This window comes from Xyrauchen texanus, chromosome 9 (assembly GCF_025860055.1).
Source record: "Xyrauchen texanus isolate HMW12.3.18 chromosome 9, RBS_HiC_50CHRs, whole genome shotgun sequence".
NCBI lineage: Eukaryota > Metazoa > Chordata > Actinopteri > Cypriniformes > Catostomidae > Xyrauchen > Xyrauchen texanus.
In genome coordinates this window covers 21,482,734-21,508,154 of record NC_068284.1, presented here as the reverse complement: position 1 = coordinate 21,508,154, position 25,421 = coordinate 21,482,734, and the positions used below count along the sequence as shown (strand labels likewise).

The window sequence follows — 25,421 nt, the reverse complement described above, 5'->3', positions numbered from 1 at the left end:
TGGCAAAGTTCTGGGATCTATAGCAGTTTCAACTGGCCAAGAACCTCTTAGTTAGACATGAAAGTCCCTCTAACTAACATGTAAAGTGATCAATCACAGTCAGTTTGGTCATCATTGTCATTTAGAGGCGGGGCTATCAGAGATATATCATTCCATAAAAGACTGTCATGGACAAAGATATGATTTATATAATAGCGCGCCAGTCTCTGCGGGTGATTGCAGAGTAAACACATGGGAAAATAGCAGATAATGTGTACAGAGTCAATGTAAAGCACAGAAACCTCATCAGAAAAACAAATTAAACAAAGCAGAATATGCAGCTCTGCTCATGGTTATCTGCTTTACCTATGGCTACTTGCCTCAAACAAAACTCTGAATATCTTTAAAAGATTTGATGTCACTAACCTGGTAAACCTGGACAAATCGGGTGATTATTTTGCCCTGAAAAGTGCTCACTGTATCAACGCAAAACCGTTTCCAGTCGGACTGATGAAAAGTACTGTGTGGTTCCATCCAACCAGCCAATCAGATTTGCGCAGAGTGGTTCGAGAAAGTGTTTTCAAATTTTGTGTTCTATGTGCATCAGACAGTTAGTGCGTGGAAATGGGCAGTCCGTGGGCGTGCCGTCTGAGGCTGAGACTAGGGGCAATACAAAAATTACGAAATGCATTTTTTTAGCTACAGCAAGATAATCAGTGAATAACTATTTTAATTTCAGATGCTGCTCACACAAAGCTTTCATAGGGCTTCAGAAGACTTGTAGTAGTTTGGGATGGGATCTGCCAGTACCTGTATGCTTACACTGTATGGAAAAGAGAACCATGAACATTGTTCATAAAATGTTATTTTGTGTTTTGAAGGAAGAAAGAAAGTTATATGGGTTTGGAATGACATGAGGGTGAGTATAGAAGACAGAATTTTCATTTTTGGTTGAACTATTCCTTTCAAAGACATCACATACATAGAGAATGTTTCATCAAAAATATCTCAGAAAAAGACATTGAAACATTTTAAGTTGATGGCAAAAGTTGGCAAAATCAGCCATTTATTTAAATGAAATAGAACTGAATGTGAACAAATGTCTTGAAGACATTTTTTAAGTAACAGCTCAAACTTCAATATACCGAACATATATTTAATTGTAACAACAGTCGTTCAGATTTGATCACGGACAAAGTCTCACACAGCCTCGTGATACAAGCCCAGAGAGGGGAACAAAAAGACCAAGAGTTATGGAGGAGTATAGCAGACTCGTCATCACACAATGCTTTTCCAACAACTCTGAAAATGATATACTGTACATATTCTTACAGCATTTACACCTTCGATACAAATGTACCTAAAAAATAATCAACCGCCAAACAGGAACTTTATGAATGACAGACAAAGTGAAAACAAACTACATGAAGCAGAATGATACTGCTGAAACAATATGACCAGTGCAAGAATGACCAAGAGAAGTCGGGCAGGGGAGATCTCAATAATGGACTAAAACATGCTTCTGCTGCACCTATTCACAGAGGGCTATATACATACAGCTAGTATCCATCATAAAAAAAAAGAAAAAAAAAGAGAGAGTGAGAGAGAGAGAGAGAGAGAGAATTACTATTTTATTATTATTATTTGTCTTGTCATTATCTGTTTTGTGTATTAATGCTTTGGCAATATTGTATGTAAACACAATCATGCCAATAAAGTACTTTAAATTGAATTGAGAGAGAGAGAGAAGAGAGAGAGAGAGAGAGGGGGGCAAAGAAGTCTTAACACACTGCAGCTCTGCATTCATACCAATATGGCTTCCTGGCTCAGTGTGCCCAAGTGAAATAAGAAGCACCTTAAAGGAGCTGGCATTGTAACATCAGCTTGACGACAGAGACAGCAAGAACAGCATAAGAAAAAGGAAGCATGAGTTGTTCTCTGCAAAGAGCTGGTGTTAATGCAACCATCTTTAAAGAGGCTCCTACATGAGCTGTATTACCTGGAGGCCGCAAGGAGGTTGAGTACCTAAGGAGTCATGCAGATTCAAATGACAATGAACACTGAATGCAAATAAGCAACTAAGAGCTGTTAACTCCAAAGGCTTTACCATTTCATTCTTCAAGATTTCAAAGACAGTGCTTGGATTGCAAAAATAAGCAGGTACCAAGTCCAGATGGGGAAGGGGAGGTCTTGCTCCCTCTTTTAAACATGGGAGACTTTCTGAGATTCCCGTGCCTGCTTGATGCTGTAGAGCCACTTAATGACCCGGGCGTTCCGTTCCACAGCTGAAATTCCATAGGGAACGCGCTCACCGGCATCGTCTTCTTCGTCACTCAGGCCGTCATTGCTATGCCGTGACTGCTCGCAGTCTGAACTGATCATGCTGGCACTACGGAAGTTGAGCGAGACAATGTCAGAGTTCGCACGGGCAAAGCTTTCCACGCCGACGCTCTCCAACTCCTCGGGATCCAGCCCACAATAGTTGAAGAAGCGCTCTACATCTGCACCGGCCCGAGCATAGCGGTCACTCAGGTCAGACTTGGAGCGGTGCAGAGAGGGCCTGCGGGCCACAGAACTGCCCAACTCTAGCTCCAGTTCTGTGGCAGTGCTGGGCAATGTCTCTCTTTCAGAAGAGTGGGGAGCATTGTCACAAGCAGCTAAGGCCTTGGCACTGGGCTTGGGCGGCAGTGGTGGTGCAGAAGAGCTGCTGCTGTGGGCCGCTCTGAGTGGCTTGCCATTGCACATCCAGCGAATGTCTGAGGAACTATGAGAGGCATGCAATGGCAAGCGCTCTCCATCAACCTCACAGTACCTCTCCTCTAGCAGCCTACGACTCAGGTTTAAGTTGCCTCCCTGAGGACTGTGTCGACCTTGTGTAGAGGATGGAACTTTGAGTGACTCCGTAAAGAAACGAAATCCAGGTTCAGACAACTCTGAGGAGTGGTGTGGCGTCCAGCTCCGTGCCCCAACTTTGTGCGACGTCACTTTGGCAGGCCCCTCGGATGAGGAGGAGCTGTTCAGGATGTTCTTCAAGATCTCTAGGTTGAGATTCTCCCGTTTGGTGGTAGCGCAGGTGTCTGATTTAGCATTGTTGTTGGAGGCCTTCAGGCCAGATCCCACACCACCACTCCGCTTGATGGGAGCTGGGCAGACGGGTGGCTTGGCCAGTATCTGTGGCTTGATGGGTTCCTGCTTAGCGTTAATGACCTCCTGGCTCTTCACGTACTTGGCCTTATCAGCTTCTAGCCGTTCTACGGCACTCAGCCGCTTGGGGTTGGGCTCAGTCTGGCGGCGAAAGTAGTCGGGCCCCTTGTTGAGGATGCGGAGCGGAACGGCAGAGGCAAAGGCCCCACCCTGGCCGGCAGGCTTGCTATCTGCCTGCAGCGTCTCGGTGGGCATCTCCGCTGGTCTCCCGGCGGCCGCCGTGTTGGATTCCGCAGTGGACTCTCGTCAAGGGGCAGCCTGGAGGCACACACATCAAGCCAGATGACCGGACTATTAATCCTGTCTCCACTGGCTGTCAGCAGTGAGGCCGCATACTCACAGCTCATTAATTAGCCCCTGATTCTTTCACGCAGCCAGGCCCTGCACAGCAGGAAAAGAGAGCACTCAGCTCCAGTCAGTGTCAGCACACCCTGTCAGGCTCTGCCAGCTGGGAGGGAGCACTGGAGTATTGTGGGGAAAAGCCTTGACGCTGATCCTTTGTTCCTGACCAAGGCTGAGGATCTGAAACACACAAGCACCAACCCTGTTAAGGGAGCAGGTGACATCACATTCCTAGCAACAACAGGAAGAGATGGCAGTCAGGCATGCTGTTGGCTAATCATTTAAGCACTAGAAAAAAAATGAATGAATGTACACCTCGATATCAGTGGAATTAATAACAATTGAGTGATGGGGTGGGGAGAGTGGGACAATTACATTAGATTTGTTTTTTATATATTACTTTATCTAAGAACATTTTTGCTGATTATTGTACTGTTGTTCCATAAGTATAATTTAAAATAAGCTGACTTACAGCCTTTATTTATATACTGTATCATTGTCATTTATGGCAGTCTATATAATAACCTAATGAAAAAAAAAAAAAACATAATTTGATAAGGCATTTCTAATTCATTCCTTATAATTATTTCATATCAAATGTCCCCTTCTCATATAAAATACATAGTTCAAAGAAATATAGATGTAGGATCACGGCTCATGTTCCTGCCAAGAACTTGGGTCTGTTTGCAGGGGTATAAGAAAAAAATACAGTGACGAGAAGAAACACAAAATGGTGGAAAACTTTCCAGGTCTCATAAATAAAAGTAATTACAGGGGCTCTTGGACAACAGTGATACTGGTGGCTGCAATAGTTCTGAAAATTGCTATGACAAAGCAGTTTATGGCACAACAGACTGTGACAGTCTTCCCTATCAATCTCAGGGCTGCAGAGATTAATGAAAGAAATAAACATCAGCACCACTATTACAGAGGAAGCAACCAAGAGTCTGTATCTTTGAGCTCAAGCCCATTTTACTTTTACAAGCTCCAGGTCTTAGGGGGGCTCAGGGGGTCTTTACATTTCCTCCATTATGACTTAACCCTTCTGTGATGTAGAAAATTGTCTATTTTTCAAATAATTGCATCAGATAGTTGCACTTTTTGGCAGATAGTCTGGAATTTTGTCACATTTTATGATGTGACGTTTCCTTGTGTTTCACCAAAATTACAAGTTCAGGTTAACTAACCTGAGTGAAACATTATCTTATAGCCTATTAACACACATATCTCAGTCGTTACACCCAGCCCTTAATTATTTTGGCACCTGGGCACCTTTATCACAAGCTCACTAGTGATTTTATTGTTGCAGGGCAATTGTCTTTGTAGAAATATCAAATAATTACAATATCCCCATTAGCAAGTGAACCTCACCGGACCCAAAAGCACACATTTTTTGTACATCAGACACAAAACATCCCCACAATCACTTCTGAGCTAGATGGAGGCTTTTCAAACTCTTAAAAATGTCAGTGGAGAAACTGTTAAAGAAAAGAGAATAAGAGGGCCTTATTCCAAGTTAAGCTATCAACAGCACCTTTGGCAGTTACCACAGAGAGTAATTTCAATAAACATGTTGACAGTATCAGCTTATAATGGAAAATCTTGTGGCAAACATGCAACAATTGCCCCTTAGACTTCAACAGTAAGAGCTTAACTATCAACACACATCGGCAGGATATGTGGTTTGCTATATAGAAAATAATTTGACTCGTAGAGCTAAACTTCTTTTTTTCTTTCTGCATATTGAACCCAGAATATTTCTTTAAAAACATGTACACTTGCTCCAAAAATACCTATAATGAGTAACCGAAATTTAAATGGGGGATTCGCATGAAACCTGTCAAGAAAATTTCGTGAAAATATTTAACCCCAAATCAATAATAAAAATGTTTTTTTTTTTTAAAGATATCTGTTTTTAAAAATGATGCCTAAAATTAGGACCAATAAGATTACTTTGCATTTTAACATAATTTTCAGAAAACATAAGAACATTACCACAGCATGTCCGGACATTTTAATTTTACTGTTCGCATTGTTATCAATACTGATTCTCATTACCGTAACAGTCATTTTTACCGATTACAGTACAAATATTTATTTTATTAAAATTAGCAAAAATGCATGGAATTACCAAGGAAGCACTGCTTATACACTCACCTAAAGGATTATTAGGAACACCATACTAATACTGTGTTTGACCCCCTTTCGCCTTCAGAACTGCCTTAATTCTACGTGGCATTGATTCAACAAGGTGCTGAAAGCATTCTTTAGAAATGTTGGCCCATATTGATAGGATAGCATCTTGCAGTTGATGGAGATTTGTGGGATGCACATCCAGGGCACGAAGCTCCCGTTCCACCACATCCCAAAGATGCTCTATTGGGTTGAGATCTGGTGACTGTGGGGGCCATTTTAGTACAGTGAACTCATTGTCATGTTCAAGAAACCAATTTGAAATGATTCGAGCTTTGTGACATGGTGCATTATCCTGCTGGAAGTAGCCATCAGAGGATGGGTACATGGTGGCCATAAAGGGATGGACATGGTCAGAAACAATGCTCAGGTAGGCCGTGGCATTTAAACGATGCCCAATTGGCACTAAGGGGCCTAAAGTGTGCCAAGAAAACATCCCCACACATTACACCACCACCACCAGCCTGCACAGTGGTAACAAGGCATGATGGATCCATGTTCTCATTCCGTTTACGCCAAATTCTGACTCTACCATCTGAATGTCTCAACAGAAATCGAGACTCATCAGACCAGGCAACATTTTTCCAGTCTTCAACTGTCCAATTTTGGTGAGCTCTTGCAAATTGTAGCCTCTTTTTCCTATTTGTAGTGGAGATGAGTGGTACCCGGTGGGGTCTTCTGCTGTTGTAGCCCATCCGCCTCAAGGTTGTGCGTGTTGTGGCTTCACAAATGCTTTGCTGCATACCTCGGTTGTAACGAGTGGTTATTTCAGGCAAAGTTGCTCTTCTATCAGCTTGAATCAGTCAGCCCATTCTCCTCTGACCTCTAGCATCAACAAGGCATTTTCGCCCACAGGATTGCCGCATACTGGATGTTTTTCCCTTTTCACACCATTCTTTGTAAACCCTAGAAATGGTTGTGTGTGAAAATCCCAGTAACTGAGCAGATTGTGAAATACTCAGAACGGCCCGTCTGGCACCAACAACCATGCCACGCTCAAAATTGCTTAAATCACCTTTCTTTCCCATTCTGACATTCAGTTTGGAGTTCAGGAGATTGTCTTGACCAGGACCACACCCCTAAATGCATTGAAGCAACTGCCATGTGATTGGTTGATTAGATAATTGCATTAATGAGAAATTGAACAGGTGTTCCTAATAATCCTTTAGGTGAGTGTACGTATCAATACTTTTTACATTGCAGTAATGATAATATCATATTGACCATTTTTCCTCGCATTGCCGAATAAAATAATTAGGGGGTATGTGCAAAACTGTCTTGAAAATAATGTCACAATGTAAAAAGTCTTAATGGCCCTAAAAATAGGCATCATTTTTATAAATGCAAATATTTGTTCACTTGTTTTTTGTTTTTCCATTGTGGAGTAAAACAGGCAGATATAATGACTCTGCTGTGCTCATAGACTTATGAATGAATATGTTTAGCTGAAATACAGTATGAGCAGACGTTGTTGAATATAGAGCTTGTCTTGGGGGACAACCAAGTGTTTTCAATTCTTTAATAATGTTTTCAACAATGACAATTATATGTTTCAGGAAGGGGTTGGTGATTATGTACTTAAACAGCACATATGGGGGTCTTTTTCTTCAAACATAATTACAGAATTATTAAAAAGGAGTCTAAAACCTGGGTCATGCAGAGAGTAATAATCGTAACAAGCTCAAACTCCCCCAACAAATAAAAAAAAACCTAGCCAGCCTTTAATCCTCTCTGCAGAGAGCTGTAGCCCCCCTCCCCCAAAACACAAAGTAAGGCCAGCTGTTGGCCTCCAGCCAGGAGCCATCTCACATCATCTCCTTCCAAAGCCTATAAGAAATAGCAGAGCCAAAGAAAATTCCCAAGGCTTTTTTGACGCACCCACTCACCCTTATCTGCTATGTAAGAACAACATTTGACCTCACTGAACCATCCATGTGAGTTGGCCTGCTGAAATGAAGCAGTGATTTTTAAAGTGGATATTAGAAAACGCCTGGCTCCAAGGTCAACAATCCATGCAAAAGTGAACAAGAGGCATTTATGTATATGGAGAGCTCTGTATATGATCCAGTGCTTATAAGAAACATATCTGTATGTAACGTGCACACTTATGCACAAATGGAGCTTTTCCAATGCACGGTACAACTCGACCCGACTCTGCTTGCTTTTTGGGGGTTTTCCACTGTGGATAGTACTTGGTACTTTTTAGTACCACCTCGGTACAAGGTTCCAAGCGAGCCGATACTAAATGTGACTTCAAAACCCTGCAGATCACTGATTGGTCAGAGAGAATCGTCACAACCAGCGTCACTGGATTTGCAACATGGGACATCAACCCGCTAGGTTTAAAGTTAGCTACAGGGATAGTAGTATCATTTGTCCACGCAACTTTCTAATTGAAAAAGAAATGGCTGTGCGCAAAACCACAGCGTGGTCAAAAAACGAGGTGCAGATGTTCTTCTCGTTAGCGACGAACGAAATGATGCGAAACGAAAAAGTCTTTCAGGAAGTGTCTCAGCTGTTGGCCGCACACGGCTTACTTCTAAAACAACCAGGGCAATTTAACAGTTACACTTGTGTAAAATCACCATGCAACAACTGCTTTATGCAGCACAATGACATAGTAGCTAACAGCTAGCAGTCGTGTTACTGTTTATTGTCGTGTTTAAGATGATGTCACGGCAGTAGAGGTGGCGCAGCTATGACGATCAGCCTATAGTCCCACCCACATTGAGGTAGCACTAAACTGCAGTGGAAAAGCAAGCTCAGAAAAGTAAAGTGAGTAGAGATGAGTAGAACCCTAACGTGCAGTGGAAAAGTGCCATAAATTTTAGTTAGCTTTGAGGCCATCTACAGTATTTGCTACTTCCATACAGCATATACTCCTCAAAGTAAAAAAAAATATTTTTAACATATATACACATTTAAAATGTACAGTCTTCTGGGTAAACAGACTACATTGATGAATACTGATCTTGCAGCACTTAAATTTTTGTTCAATAAAATGCTCTCTTGTATGAAAATGTCCCTCTTCATAATACCTTAATACCTACTTGTTGGTAGCAGATGGTATTATGGTATTAATAAAGTATACTTTATTCATAGTAGCACCATCTTTAATTTTGGAAGGGAATGAAACTAGGCTGTGAGGAATAGACTTACAGTCTCCTCAATGGGTTGTAGTGTTGTTTAAATTGTTTTGGATCATTCCGCTGAAGAAACACTGAAAAAACACACACATCTGTATCAACTGAGTGTGTTTCCCATGTTTGGAATGTGCTATCAGCAGCACACCGTGTTACACTGTATGACCACTTTAGCCACATTCAAGTGCTCCTCGGGCCATAAAATCAGAGAAACACAGACCGCAAATATGCCAAATCAGCTGAGCCGTTTGGCAATGTTGCAACTCTGCCATTAATGCCATCTTGCTGTCTGGGAGGCCAACATTTTTTTTTCTTTTAACTCCAAACACATGATGATCACGAGAGCGGCAGCCAGTTTAAAAAAAATAAATTACTAGAATCTACAAAACAACAATAGCAAGATTGATCATCACATATATGATCACATTAGTTCTAGATTAAGTTCCAAGTCTGTTTCATTTATCTCTGACTCTTTGAGATGATATTAAGCACCAGTGTCCCACTGGGTGTATTGGGTTACAATGTCATGTATAAAACAAAGAGAAGATTGGATTTCAGCTAAAATCCTTTTATCACATTAACCTAAATGTTTAGAAACATTTCTCAGGGTGAGGAGAGCTACAGATTCTGTCTCTGTACATGACCAAGAAGGTGTTTTTTAAAAGACCGTTTCGGTTTTTGGTAAATCAATAATTTTTAAAACATTTGAATGATTTTATTAAATGTAAAATAAACTGAAAGTGTAAACTATAATCTCTGATTGGAGAAGCCTTGTTCGAAGTCGCTGTGAAATGGTAACCATAAACATACTACAGTCAAGCTAAGGGACTTTATACTTACCAATTATTATTTTTAATGAATATAACTACAAATTGAATATTAGTATCTATTAGTTTATTAAATTGCTTTTGTTGCCATTTAAAAAGCAACAAGCCAATCAGGGCCATACATTTACAGGAGGCAAGGGGTGTTCATAAGAATCTCTGGTAACACTTTACATTGTTGGATTCGATAACATTAGTTTACACAATAGTTAATCTAACAATAAACAAAACTTAAACAGCATTTATTAATCTTGGTAAATGTTACTTTCTTCATATACCAACGCATTTTTACATTAAAAGTTGTATTATTTTATGCATTATGAACAAAAATTCAATAATAAATTAACATTACATATTTGTAAATTAGCATAAACGATGATTAATAAATGCTGTAATATATTATTGTAAATTGTTAGCTCATGATATCTAATGCAATAACAATATAACATTATTATATATACATTTATTGAAAAATAAACCCATTTACCTGTATCTCAAATAAAAAGGCAAAATAGAATCATATGCTTACATAAGATTATACCAAAGCTAGCCATGCTGACATACAGCTAAAATGAATGTGCCGTAATATTGAGTGTATTAGTCTGTTGATATACTGCTATATAAGCAACAGATTCTGGTGTCCATCTGTTATCTGCTATACACCAGCAGCAGTAGCATCAGCACAGGGCTGTGACATTAAAGCTGGTGGTCTGCTGCGTGCACTGGGCTGGACTAGTGACTCATGCAGTCAGCAGATGAGCCCTGTCCCTCAGGGGAGAGCAACTCATTGGCTCTTCCCTTCCGTTAATCATTCAGGCCTGGGCCCAAGTGTTTGTGTGTGTGTGTGTGTGTGTGTGTGTGTGTGTGTGTGTGTGTGTGTGTGTGTGTGTGCCTGACCCCAGCATTATCACAGAAATAAACATTCCCTTAGATCTGAAACAACAGATATATACTGTATAATAAAGATGAGGACGTTTTAATTTTTTAATTATGGTGTCTGTGAAGTTTACAATTGCATCATACACTCCGTAAAACATTAGTTCAGACATTCTGTTTTCTAAACAAAATTTAGCATTAGCAGTCCTTGAATAAAGGCCAAGATTAGACAATGAACCTAATACACATGTAAAAAAAAAATGTTTTAATACTTCAGTAGTTCGTATGTTAATGCAATCTTGTGGTGAAGCCGTACACGTATTTGGCTTGCAGTACATATACTGGAGGGCTCGGAGCTCGAGACTCGACTCGAGTCCAGATTATCCCCCACCCCCGGACTTTACTTATTTAGATAATTAATCTAGGGAATAGGTGGAGATAGGGTGGATGTAGGATGTCAGGAGAGTAGTCACAGGAAGCAGGTAAGCAGCAGCTTATATACTCCTGCTCATGGGCTGTGATTTGTCAGATTAAAATGAACATGCTCCTCCCGAACCTGTGTTAATTAACTCCATTTCAGTAGTTCGTAAATTAATGAAATCTTGTGTTGAAGCAGTAAACGTATTTGGCTTGCTGTCTATATACTGGAGGGCTCAGAGCTCGAGACTCGAATTGAGTCCTGATTAACCCCAAAAAGGCGTTAAGATGAAAGAATGGTACCATGGCCTTGGAAGGAAGTATTTAGGGCAGCAAGCCAGCAACAATTCTATTTGGTAAATTGGCTCTGAATTGTTCTTCGCCCCAAAATATGTATAGAGAGAGTGCTTTACGCATTTGTTTGAAGGTACGAAGGCTGGTCGAGACAGCTACACTGCGATTCGAACAAGAGACCACCACTTGTCGTAGGAGTGGATGGGCTCACAGTAGGGAAGGTGAAAATGAGAGTTGGCTCATGCTGTGTTCGAAATGGAGGGCTCACACTGCCCTTTAAACAGGAGACTGTTCTATGGAGAGAGAGAGAGAGAGAGAGAGAGACTCACAGCATTCGAACGGGTAAGCCCAGCAAGCAGTCGAACGGGGAAAAATGAGAACAAGAGTTGGCTCGCGCTGCGTTCGAAAGGGAGAGCTCACACTGCAATTCGAACGGGAGAATGTTCTATGGAGAGAGAGAGAGCTCACGGCATTCGAACGGGTAAGCCCAGCAAGCAGTTGAATGGGGAAGAGTGAGATTTGGCTCACATTGTGTTCAAAAGGGAGGGCTCACATTGCGATTCCAATAGGAGACTGCTCTATAGAGAGAGAGAGAGCTCACGGCATTCAAATGGGTAAGCCAAGCAAGCAATCAAACAGGGAAAATGAGCACTAGCTGGTCGTGCTGCATTAAAAAGGGAGGGCTCACACTGCGATTAGAATGGGAGACTGCTCTACAGATAGAGTGAGCTCACAGCATTTGAACGGTAAGCCCAGCAAGCAGTCAAACGGGGAGAATGAGAACAAGAGCTGGCTCGGCTGCGTTCGAAAGTGAAGGCTCACACTGTGATTAGAACGGGAGACTCTTCTATTGAGAGAGAACTCACAGCATTCTAACGGGTAAGCCCAGCAGGCAATCGAATGGAGAAGGTGAGAATGAGAGTTGGCTCGTTCTGCATTCGAAAGGCAGGGCTGACACTGCGATTCGAATGGGAGACTGCTCTATAAAGAAAGAAAGCTCACGGCATTTGAATGGGTAAGCCCAACAAGCAATCGAATGGGGCATGTTTGGAGTGGTAGCCTCACTCAATAGACTATCCATAGATAGGGAAATATAGTGCTTTGAGAAGAGGAGGTGGTGACCGCTATCTCCTGTAATGCAAGCTGCAGCTGCTGAGAAGCGAAGACAAAAGGCTTCGGCAGAAGCATGGTAAAACGCTGCTGCGGATGTAGAGGAGATGGAATAGTAAAAAAATACTGCTGTGGCAGTGGATTGAGTATTTGGGGGCATAGTGAAGGAGCTCCTTTGGGAGAGCTGCTGCGTTTCCATTGCTGTAGATACACTTCTATGAAAGTATGTTACTTAGACATTGAAAGCGCCTGTGGAGAAAATATTACAAACCGTGTACACACATTTGGTATGGGTGGGGTACTGTTGCTGTTGTATCGAGTACGGCACAAAAGACTTCATTCGATTTATTAACACCTGTAAGGGAAGCAAATGTTAGTTTGTACTTATCTGTAGGGGACTGAGGCTCACACTGCATTCGAACAGGAGAGCAAACACTGCAATTCGATGGGAAAGCCTGCATAACGTTTGAACGGGAGGGCCCACACTGTGATTCACATAGGTGAACCTGTGGCACCATTTAGTGGTACGGCCTGAAAGGTTCTGCTGTTGCGGCACCTGGACAACACATCTGTGTTGCTTTGCGGTGTGGTGGGAGTTTGTCGCATGGTCCGAAGGACACCACAGTTGCGGCACCTGTACAGCATGTTTGTGTTGCTTTGTGGTGTTGTGGGACTTTGTTGCATGACCCAAAAGACGCAACATTTGTGGCATGAAGACAGCATATTTGTGCTGTTTAGGGATGTTTTGAGCCAAAGACAGAAGCACCGCAGTTGTGCTTTCTAAACTAAAATGGTTGCCATCTTTGGCTCCTTGGTAGGTAATGGTGAAGTCTTGGATGCCTAGATAGAGAAATCGAGAGGACACCTGCATACAATCCAGTGACAGGAAATTAAATGGGCTCTCACAGAGGCCTGCTGGAAGTAATATTGGTGAACGCACAATTTCAGGCGTTGCTGTAGAAAAGGCAAAATAATCCTATTTAGGTGAAACTTATACAAGGAAGATAATTCACGACCCTGTGAAAAAAGGAATAATCTGTGAAAAGTTAACTCCATACCCACTGGATTGTGGGCTGCACTTGCGCAGTTTTTTTTGTTTTGTTTTTTCCCCAGAGAAGAGAAAATATTAGTAACATTTCAACAAAATGTGCTGGGGAATACAGTAGATCTTAATAAACAATGTGTAAAACAGCATAAAATGATCTGAGAAATAAGAGTTTTGGCTCTGTACTGCATAAAGATATGCATGGACTTGCAATCATCATTGAAGGATTCACTTGAGGCTATTTGCTCCTTAGGAGTATGACTGCCTCCTTCTGTAAAATATAGTCAATAATGTTGAGAGTAAGCAAGACGCATTGCAGGATGTGGCGCATGATCCGCCTCTTGCGGAGCCGAATTCGGCTCATGCTCCGAAAGGGCACTTTGGAGGGAGAAACAATCGTGATATTCATGTAAGATGAATAACAATCGCTGGTAAGAGCACGCCCTAAACAAGCTGCAGCGAGGTGAGGCTGACAGGCATCACCTGTGTGGCAGAACCTGATAAAAATGCTGGGGGTTGAAATGGTGTTGGATTGAATAGTTCATCTTTTTTTCCTCTCGCTTTCAAATAAAACTGGAACTCTAAATGGCTCTCAGTCTCAATAAGCTGGAATGGTGCCCGCAGGCTTAACGTGGTAGCTGTAAATACTGCTAAAAACAAAAGAGCTGCTGTGGCAAAACATGCCTACAACCCCTCAGTCCAGCCTCTCTCAGCCTATTGCGGACAGTCTGAGCACAGGTTTACCTCAGGCAGTTGTTGTTGCCATCCTGTACCCGTCCTGCAAGTGTGATATTCGGATGTACCGATCCTGTGCAGGTGTTGTTACACATGGTCTGCCACTGCAAGGACATTCAGCTGTCCTTAAGGTCTCCCTGTAGCACTGTCTTAGGTGACTCACAGTACAGATTTTTATTGCCCTGGGCACATCTGCAGTCCTCATGCCTCCATGCAGCATTCCTAATGCACGTTCACGCAGATGAGCAGGGACCCTGGGCATCTTTCTTTTGGTGTTTTTCAGAGTCAGTAGAAAGGTCTCTTTAGTATCCTGAGTTTTTATAACTGTGACCTTAATTGCCAACCATCTGTAAGATGTTAGTGTCTTAACGACCGTTCCACAGGTGCATGTTCATGAATTGTTTATGGTTCTTTGAACAATCATGGAAAACTTTGTTTAAACACTTTACAATAAAGATCTGTAAAGTTATATGGATTTGTACAAAATTATCTTTAAAATCCAGGGTCCTGAAAAGGATGTTTCTTTTTTTGCTGAGTTTATGCAAAATATATGTCAATCTCCTCCAGCTACCTACTTGTTCAAACCAACATGACCACACAAGTAATCGACATGTTGCTTCCGTAAGTTTATGTACTCTGAAATTAACCCCGTGAATTACCGACAAGCTCCATAAAAAGCACTTTTCCCTCAAGTGCTACTGATAGCATGTTGCTTGAGTAACCTCAGACACACAGGTTGGTATCATGGGAACCAGGATGTAATCAAGCTCACATAAACAATGATGAGCACAATTCAGACGCTGCATTTTGGCTCTAAAATTAGATTTTTACTCCACTGAAGTTTGGGTTTTGGGTTTGGGTTTGGGTTAAGGGGTAAAGATAATTAAATATTAGGGCTGCACAATATATCGTTTCAGCATCGGCATTGCGATGCGCAGCATCCGCAATAGTCACATCGCAGAACGTGCGATGTAGTAGGATAAACATATAGTCTACAATATTTTTTTTAAAGGATGGGCAAGGACGAGGCGAGAACCGGCTTGTCAACATAAATGATAATTTAATTAAACTCAAAACACACATACATCAATACACATGACGTAATTCTCTCTCTCTCGAACCATCGTCACCAGCCGCCTTTATCCCTCGCACGCCTTATCAGGCCGATTGGGGACCGGGCGCGCAATATTCCAACCCGGCCCCGCCCCCCTCCGCTCCACAGAAATGTAGCATTATATCTGTCTGCTATTACGTTATTTACTCCGATTTATGGGTTCATAGATGCACAGAGTTTATTATAATTTTTTTTAAACGTTCATTGCTGCACCTTGTTGACGTGCAGGCTCTGCTTGCACCAAAAGAAATGGAGGATTTCGTTGAAAAATTAAATGCATTGTCAGTTATATGGAAATATTTTGTCTACAGACAGGATGATGTTGACCAAAAACAGGTACTTTGACCGAGACTGTCTTGTAATTGTTGCCACAACACGAGGAAACACGACCAATTTATTTGATCATTTAAGTCAGCTCCACAAATCTTTGTATCTTGAGTGCAAAGCCAGATCTAAATGCCGTCCAAAGCAAAAAACTATTTCAGATGCCTTTGCCAGTGTTACACCATACGAGAAAGCTTCCAAACGACAGAAAGAAAAAAAAAAAAACACAGATTCAGTAACATTTCACCTTGCGAAAGACATGGGTGCCAATTAACACGTTTACCAAAGACGGTTTTTGACAAGCGGTATGTAATACAATCACGCAAATGTTTTTTTTAAGTTATTTCTTTTAGAAACATTTAATTTTTTGTTGTATTTTTGTAAACCACTCAGGGTTGGTGGATAGCTGCACTTTTAAATTGAAAGATATTTATGGTTTACATTTCTAAAAAAAAAAAAAAGAGGTTTGTAATCTAATTTGTAATATAATAAAATGTTAAATTACTTATTTTGTCATTCACATTAATGCCCTATTGTGATAATGAAACTTCCTTAGTGTAATGCTCTGTTTTAACCTGGTTGCAGTAGAGATAAAGCCTCCTATAATCTCCCGAATCCATTCTAGACATCACACTTCATTCACAAATGAGCCCCTTTATTTTAGGGTAAGCAACATGTATAACAATATCATAACATGTTAGATCATTGACTTTAGGGTGAATTGATAGAGGAGTATTACATTAATACAATGGAACCATGGTGAATTGAAGAGTGTATTCATTATTATAATAAAATAATCTACCCAAAATAAGTCAAAAAGTAAAAAGTCATTTTCATGCAGTTCCCTACAAAATCACCCCAATTATTCTAGAATAATTAATTATTCTCAAATAGAGCTATTCATGTCATTTGGCGAAGTCATCCTGTATTTTTTCATATCGCAATATATATCGCAGAAAAACTAAATATCGCAATATGTAATGATTGTGTGAAGTCAGGAGAAGGCAGACGGGAGGTGCGGATCCAAACACGGTGCTTTATTGACAAACAAATAATGAAGTACAAAACAGGGGCAAATAAAAGGACCACGATGAGTAAAATAAACTAAAGACTAGATAACATACAGACTGGGTGCGGGTAATGAAACATACACGAAGGGCAGGGAGATCCACGAACGGGTTAACAGTGGGGAACACGAACAGCAGGGAAATCCTCGGACGAACACGCAGACAGCGAACATAAACTGTGAACAGCAGGGAGAGAGGTTAACAGCGGACATGTAACGTAATACCAACATACAACGTCAACGAACGACAAAGGAAAGGGGAAACAAGCGGGTTTAAATAGACAGACATGGTGATAACAAAATAACAAACAGGTGCGGACAATAACACAGAGACGGCGGTGATGAGTGAAACAGAAAACACGGTACAGACAACAAAGGATCGTGACATGGAACGTGATCGCAAAACCGAAAACACGGTGCAGACGACACGAAACATGGTGCGGACAACACGAAACCTGATGCGGACGACACGAAACATGGTGCGGACAACACGAAACCGTGACATAATCCCCCCTCAAAAGGACCGGATTCCAGATGGTCTTAAAAGGAAAACAAGAAACAATATAAAGGAATGAAGAACCCAGGAAAGAGGGGGTAGACTGGGGGGAAAACAGACAGACCAGGGGGAGAACAAGGGGCACAAAGACAGTTCATGGGGGTGCAAGGGGTGCTGAGACAGGCCCAGGGGGCAATTAGGCAGTCCACGGGAGGCAGGCAGACCAGGGAGGCCGAGAAGGTAGACAGGCAGACCAGGGAGGCCGAGAGGGCAGGCAAGCAGTCTATGGGGGTGTGCGAAGGGGACCGGGTCCGGTGGCCTGGGGGGCATCAACCAGGCAGGGGCAGGTTCAGGAGGCCTGGAAGGCGGCCACAATGTGGGGGTAGGCCTGGGGGGCTCGGGAGCTGGCCACGAGGCGAGCACCAGATTAGGAGGTCTAGGAGCGGGCCATGGGGCAGGAGCTGGTTTGGGTAGCCTGGGAGCTGGCCTCTGGGCAGGGGCCGGTACAGGAGACCTGGGAGGTGGCTGCAGGACAGAGGCTGGCGGAGCCGTGTGAGGCGGAGCCAAGGAGGACTTCGGAGGCGGAGCCGTAGAAGACTTGGGAGGCGGCCCCGAAGGAGGCGTAAGCAGGGCCGTAGGGGGCTCAGGAGGCGGAGCTGAGGGAGGCTCAGGAGGCGGAGCCATGGTAGGCGGGGCCAAGGAGGACTTCAAAGGTGGAGCCGTAGAAGACTTGTGAGGCGGCACCAAGGGTTGCTCAGGTGGCGACGCCGAGGGTGGCTCAGGAGGCGGCGCTGGGGAAGGACCTTGGAGGCGTCGGAGGTGAGGCTGAGGGAGGCTTCTGAGGCAGAACCGGAGCCGGGAAAGGCTCGGAAGTCTCTGGGAGAAGAGCCGTAGGAGGCTCAGGAGGCGGAGCCGTAGAAGGCTCTGGAGGCTGAGCCGGGGAAGGCTCAGGAGGCGGGGCCGAGGAAGGCGGCGCCGTAGGAGGCTTTAGAGGCGGGGCCGTAGGAGGCTCGGGAGTCTCTGGGAGAAGAGCCGTAGAAGGCTCTGGGGACAGAGCCGTAGGAGGCTCGAGGGGCGGAGCCCTGGGTGGCTCGAGAGACTTGAGTGGCGGAGCCCTGGGTGGTTCGAGAGGTGGAGCCCTGGAAGGCTCGAGAGGCGGAGCCCTGGAAGGCTCGAGAGGCGGAGCCCTGGAAGGCTCGAGAGGCGGAGCCCTGGAAGGCTCGAGAGGCGGAGCCCTGGAAGGCTCGGAGGCGGGGCCCTGGAAGGCTCAGGAGACTTAAGAGGCGGAGCCCTGGGAGGCTCGGGAGGCGGAGCCCTGGAAGGCTCGGGAGGCTCGAGAGGCGGAACCCTGGATGGCTCGAGAGACTAGAGAGACAGAGCCCTGGGAGGCTCGAGAGACTTGAGAGACGGAGCCCTGGAAGACTCGGGAGGAGGAGCCCTGGAAGACTCGAGACTTGAGAGACTTGAGAGATGGAGCCCTGGGAGGCTCGAGAGACTTGAGAGACGGAGCCCTGGAAGACTCGGGAGGAGGAGCCCTGGAAGACTCAGGAGACTTGAGAGGCGGAGCCCTGGGAGGCTCGAGAGGCGGAGCCCTGGAAGGCTTGAGAGACTTGAGAGATGGAGCCCTGGGAGGCTCGAGAAACTTGAGACGGAGCCCTGGAAGACTCGGGAGGAGGAGACCTGGAAGACTCAAGAGACTTGAGAGGTGGAGCCCTGGAAGGCTCGAGAGACTTGAGAGGCGGAGCCTTGGAAGGCTCGAGGGGCGGTGGCTCTTGGATGGTCATGGCTACTGGCGCTGGCTCTTGGACGGTCATGGCTTCTGGCACTGGCTCTGGGACGGTCATGGCTACTGGCGCTGGCTCTTGGACAGTCATGGCCACTGGCGCTGGCTCAGGGACGGTCGAGGCTACAGGCGCTGGCTCAGGGACGGTCGAGGCTACAGGCGCTGGCTCAGGGACGGTCGAGGCTACAGGTGCTGGCTCAGGGACGGTCGAGGCTACAGGCGCTGGCTCAGGGACGGTCGAGGCTACAGGCACTGGCTCAGGGACGGTCGAGGTTACAGGCACTGGCTCAGGGACGGTCGAGGCTACAGGCGCTGGCTCACTGACCTCTGAGGCTAATGGCTCTGGCTGGTTGACCGTGGTATGCGCTGGCTTGGGTTCGCTGGGCGCTGAGGGCAGAGCCACGGGGGGTTTAGGGCACGGGGCTGCGGAAGGCGGAGGCTGGAGAGCAGAGGCCTTTCCCCTTCTCCTCTTCCTCAGGGCTGATGCGACTGGCGACGCTGGAACGCTGTTCCTGGTCGGCGTGGCTTCAGGCTCGCTGGCCGTGGCTGGCAAAGGCTCAGGCTCGCTGACCATGGCTGAAGAGGGCTCAGGCTCGCTGACCGTGGCTGACGAGGGCTCAGGCTCGCTGACCGTGGCTGACGTGGGCTCAGGCTCGCTGACCGTGGCTGACGAGGGCTCAGGCTCACTGACCGTGACAGGTGTGAGCTCTGGCTTGCAGACCGGGGCAGGCGTGGGCTCTGGCTCGCAGTCCGGGGCAGGCGTGGGCTGGGAGGCGGAAGCCCGTCTTCTCTTCCTCCTCCGGGCAGATGAAGTGGACCATGCAGGCTCAAGGGAATCGACTGGTGTGGGGGTTTGTTCGCTGACTGGTGGAACAGGTGTGATGGGAAGAGCCATGGCGAGTTGAAGGTCGCCACTGCGGGAGGTGAGGTAGGGTCCTCCTCTGCCACGCCCACAGTGAGTGGCGAGCCGCTGACCAGCACAGCCTCTTCCACCATCTCCTGCAAAGTCCAGCCGAGCGTCGCCGGTGGTAAGCGCTCTTTCAGCGACACGTCCAAATTGCCCCTGAAGAAAACCACCAGGGCTGACTCCGGGAAGTCCGACAAGTGTGCCAGCTCCAGGAAGTCCCGGATGTGGTCTTCCACTGGTTGGTCCCCTTGCCTCAAACCAAGCAGCCGGTAGTTGGCCTGCTGGACCGTTGGATCCATTGTTTGGTCGTTCGCCCTGTAATGATTGTGTGAAGTCAGGAGAAGGCAGACGGGAGGTGCGGATCCAAATGCCGTGCTTTATTGACAAACAAATAATGAAGTACAAAACTGGAGCAAATAAATGGACCACGATGGGTAAAAGAAACTAAAGACTAGATAACATACAGACTGGGTGCGGGTAATGAAACATACACGAAGGGCAGGGAGATCCACGAACGGGTTAACAGCAGGGAACACGAACAGCAGGGAAATCTTCGGACGAACACACAGACAGCGAACATAAACTGTGAACAGCAGGGAGAGAGGTTAACAGCGGACATGTAACGTAATACCAACATACAACGTCAACGAACGACAAAGGAAAGGGGAAACAAGCGGGTTTAAATAGACAGACATGGTGATAACAAAATAACAAACAGGTGCGGACAATAACACAGAGACGGCGGTGATGAGTGAAACAGAAAACACGGTACAGACAACAAAGGATCGTGACACGGAACGTGATCGGCAAAAGCGAAAACACGGTGCAGACGACACGAAACATGGTGCGGACAACATGAAACCTGGTGCGGACGACACGAATCATGGTGCGGACAACACGAAACCGTGACACAATGTCAGTTTTTTCCAATATCGTGCAGCCCTATTAAATATGCATTCCTGTTGAATGTAATGCATCAATTACAACAAAAATACAACTCGTTTTGGAACCACTCTATGGACATTTGATCCAAACTGGAGCTCACATGTGCCCATACATTCAACAACATTAAAAGCTTCGACCACTGGAGGCATTGATTCAAATTTTGGTAAGCACAGACAGATTTCAGCAGCAAAACTTTCAACCTAATGTTGCCGAATTCACAGTTTGGTCTCAAACAGAAAGGGGGCAGTATTTACAAAAATCAAGGACTCTTATGTTGGAAGATGTCAATCTTATGTTGGAAGATGTCAATCACAAATCTGTTTCTGGCATCATGTCTAGTTTGGAATTTTTCGCCATCTGACATTTCTCCTGCCAAAGTTCCAGACAGAAACTAGGGATGTGCAGGAGTAATCAACTAATTGAGTACTCGTTCTGCACCAGCTAGTCACCTATTAAAAAAGTACTCAAATGTATTTTTCTTTTTGCGCATTTGCCTGTCATGAGCAGCATTGAATACTGTCCCATGTTGTTGGTGTTGGATAAAAGAAGAAGATATGATGGTTGTCTCAATCACAAAATGCCTTTCATCCATAATGACTATGAAAGGGAATCATTCTTTTAAACATTAGATTTTTAGAAGAAGGTTAAAAATACCTTCTTTTTTTTATTTCTTTATGTCATTTATTTTTCATAATAACACTGTACATTTGAATATCTACAACGACAATACACGACAGTGTTATTTATACAGCGATGTTGTTGATTAATACATGCTGTTTTAATGTGGGAGCACTTAATCGTATTCGTGTTCAAGATATACTGATTGACGACAGTGGGAGCTAGAGAGCTGATTGAGTTGCACTATCTGAAAACAAAGCCTAATGACGAGGATCTTCTTTTATGTTGGAAAGAAACTCTTAAGCATTACGAGAAACTCTGAAGTTTATCAGACCAGTATGTGTGTATGTGCGTATGTGCGTTACACCTATTAACATGGGAAGAGCCAATTTTCACCACTTGTTTTTCTGAATAATAGAGTGTGAAATTAAAGAAATGCGATTGCCTTTATGTACAGTAGACTCGGAGTTTATATATGTGCATTACCCTAATGACATCAGTATTGGTTTCTATGTTTCTAAGCTCGGGGTAAGTGCAAATGTTTTTCACTTTTGAATATTTTTTATTTTATTTTATTTTTTTTTTATTAATGTATATTATTAATTTACTTTTTTTCCCAAAAGAAAAGTATAGTTTGTAGAACTATTATTTTGAAACCATTCTTGGTAATGTTGTCTTTTAAGAGACAACTTAAATTTTAATTTAAGAGAAATCGATTATTCTCAACTACAAAATTACTCTAAAAAGGACCATACCTAACAGAAACATATTTGTCTTAAACACTTTACATTTATTTGCAACACTGGCACTGAAAAGATTAATGCTTTTTGAAGTATATTTTGGATCTCAATGCCTCTGCTGTAAATCAAAGGTCCTCTGAGCTTTCAAAAGGTTATGAATGGAGGATAGTGTCTGAAAATAAACCCTAAGGGTAAATAGCCAGTCTATTAAAAGGCACAATTCTAACATCCAAACCAAGAGAAGGACATTTTGCACTTTGTACATGGCTACCTGGCAAGTATAGGTAGCAACAGTGCATCTATTTTGAGGAAGCCATCAAAATCATGCACAACCATGTCTTCTTTGGCTCAGAGTGGGCAGTATATGTATTTACAATACATGTTATATAATATACGCATTTGACAGACACTATTATCCAAAGTGACTTACAGAATATTTTAAGGTATGCGTTTTATCGCTACGTGTATTTTAGAATATAACTCATGACCTTGACATTGGCCATGCACTACCAGTTGGGTTGAGAAAGCAACTAAGAAGCAACTAATATGATTTGATTTTCAAATTAAAGTTATGCAACTGAAAATCTGTTTAAAAAACAATGATATGATGGAGTCTGCTGGACAGATTGGGCATCACCATCAAAGTACAAAAGGGATACTGAGAGAATATAGAACTGAAAGGATGTAAATGATTTAGGAAGGTTTTGTTTTTGATGGTGGTGCAGTACTCAATTACATCTTACCAAATCTGTGAATTAATCGCTGAGAGCAATGTTTATCTAGCTGGTATAAACAGATGTATGGAGAATTAGAGCAGACAGAGGTTCCTCGAGTGCCATGATGTGACCTAGTTTAAAATGTAGTAAAGCTCATGGGATAAATCTCATAACTCATGAACTTGCTCATGCCTCATCATCCCAAAGCATAAGGTCTTTGATCGCTCATGGAATAGTGAATGATCAGTGGCGGATTTAGGCATGGGCGACATGCGCGCAACATTGGCGTGACATGGACACACCCCACCCACTGTCACAAGGCACACAGACAGACAAGTTGGTGCCCTGAACTACACAATATCATGTAATTACATTTTAATGGCTTCTTAGCAAGGCTGGAACACCTCGACTCCATCGCTATCTTTCCTCAGATGTGCACTTCTGGGGGATGTGCGGGTTTGGGAATGATCAAAGCGAACATGTTGGCTAGTACACCCCTTAAGCTTAATAGAAAATTACAAGGGAAACACTTATTTTGCTGTAAACTAATTTATTTAACCCCTCTCTGCAGGAAAAGTACATCTGCTAAAACACACATACAAACACTACACTACCAGCACAGGGGAATGCAATGAAACCTTGCATGTACTATAAGTCCCTTTGGACAAAAGCATCTGCTGATTTAATATACGCAAGTTACACTGGATGGAAAAGCATTTGCTAAATAGCAAATTAATAACCAACCTGTGTTTGGCTCAGGTTTTGACAGGCTCCAAGCTGGTATCTGAGCTTCCTTTTTCCTCCAACTGCTGCAGGTTATCAGTGGGGGTGACACCTAGACAGGAGAAAACATAACGTAAGATGCTGCAATCACACACAGAAATGCTTAATCAAATGAAAACATCAGTGAAATCATTGATGTACATTATTCCTAATTGCTTTCTTAGCAAAGCACTTGAGATAAGAGAATTGTTAGTTTATGCAAAACGTAATGGTATGGAACGTGGCTAAACATGCGTAAACCTGAACCAAAGCTAGTAGAAATAGTAGGCTAGGTTTTTTTTATTTTGGACAGTAAATCTCCAAAGGCATTATAACATTAGCTCGTACACTCTAAAGAAGAGTAGGTATTCTGAGCAAGCTCACCAAATAGTATATAATACAAAGCTTAGCCCAGCTTTTCGGACTTCATATTCACAGGAACAGTTAGCCAAACATTTAAAATTATTTTATCACTTATTCACCCCACATGTCATTCCAGACCTGTATGACTGCTATGCAAAACATAAAACTAAATAAATTAAAATCACAAATCACAATAAATAGCATTAGTTCTGTATAGCTTGATTAAAATAGCGATCACAAGAAAAGAAAAATCCAAGAGCTTCAGAATTTATTTGCGAAATGTCTGGTTTCTTAGTGCAGCAAAGCACTGATGCAAGTCATTTGATTGTCTGGGCATTCACAGTGGAGCGCATAAATGCAGAGAGTGAATGATGATTGTTGTGTGTCGAGTTCACTGTGTTCATTCCCTTTTGCTGTGTTACTGAATCATGACACTACAGAAAGCAGCAGATGTTGGAGCTTTGCAGACCCACAGGGTTACAGTTTGTCAGTTCATGGGGAAGTTCCTCCCTACATGAACATCTTAGGAATGAGAAAACTCATGGAGTTCTCGTGCAAAGCAGGGGTTTAACAGAGGACTCAAATGAGATGCAGCACCTTAAATGGCACAATAATAATGTTATCACATCAGTCAGAGTTATAGCAAGAACAAAACCTTACTGCAAAATTAAGACTCCTTTTATTAACGGCACATTTTCTTGCCCTTTTCCACATCTTTTACTGAACTATTACAGTAAAACACAGCAATGAAGTTCAAAAAGGCATATTCTCTCAATTTCACTTAAATGGTCATCATTAGAACCATCTAGAATGGTGGTTTTCACCATCATACTTCATGTAAAAAACATTAAGATGCAACACATCAACCAAAGATGTCCTTGTGATGAATTTTGAATGGAACATATTGCTTCAGTTAACAAGTAACTTATTTCACTCAACTAGAAAAAACTTCCCTGTGTTTAAACTTGATTGTGGCTATGTGTGAAATCATTATAACTTCTAAACCTAATGTGGCTTTTCCACTACATGGTACAGCTCCACCCGTCTCTGCTCACATTTGGGGGGTTTTCCACTGTGGATAGTGCCTGATACTTTTTTAGTACCACCTCGGTCGAGGTTCCAAGTGAGGCAAGCCGATACTAAATGTGACGTCAAAACCCTGCAGATCACTGATTGGTCAGAGAGAATCGTCACTACCAGCATTTTTGGATTTGCAACACGGGACATCAACACGCTAGTTTTAAAGTTAGCAAAAGCGATAGCAGTATCATTTGTCCACGCAACTTTCGAATTGTAAAAAGAAATGGCTGTGTGCAAAACCATGCCGTGGTCAATAAACGAGGTGCAGACGTTCCTATTGTTAGCGAAGAATGAGACGACACAAAACGAAAAAGTCTTTCAGGAAGTGTCTCAGTTGTTGGCCGC

General features: G+C 43.5%; 1 protein-coding gene across 2 annotated transcripts in view; it reads right to left on the bottom strand.

The window, feature by feature from the left end:
- Positions 1-1,750: 1,750 nt before the first annotated feature.
- The window catches only part of fam110b (family with sequence similarity 110 member B), a 69,280-nt gene continuing 45,609 nt past the window's right edge, over positions 1,751-25,421 (bottom strand). For both annotated transcript variants that reach the window (XM_052133216.1, XM_052133217.1), the window contains 2 exons: positions 23,616-23,706; positions 1,751-3,705 (listed from right to left, as the gene is read on the bottom strand). In XM_052133216.1, coding sequence (XP_051989176.1) covers positions 2,182-3,378 — 1,197 coding nt within the window. In that variant the 5' untranslated portion in view covers positions 3,379-3,705; positions 23,616-23,706 and the 3' untranslated portion in view covers positions 1,751-2,181. The remainder of the gene's footprint in view (positions 3,706-23,615; positions 23,707-25,421) is intronic.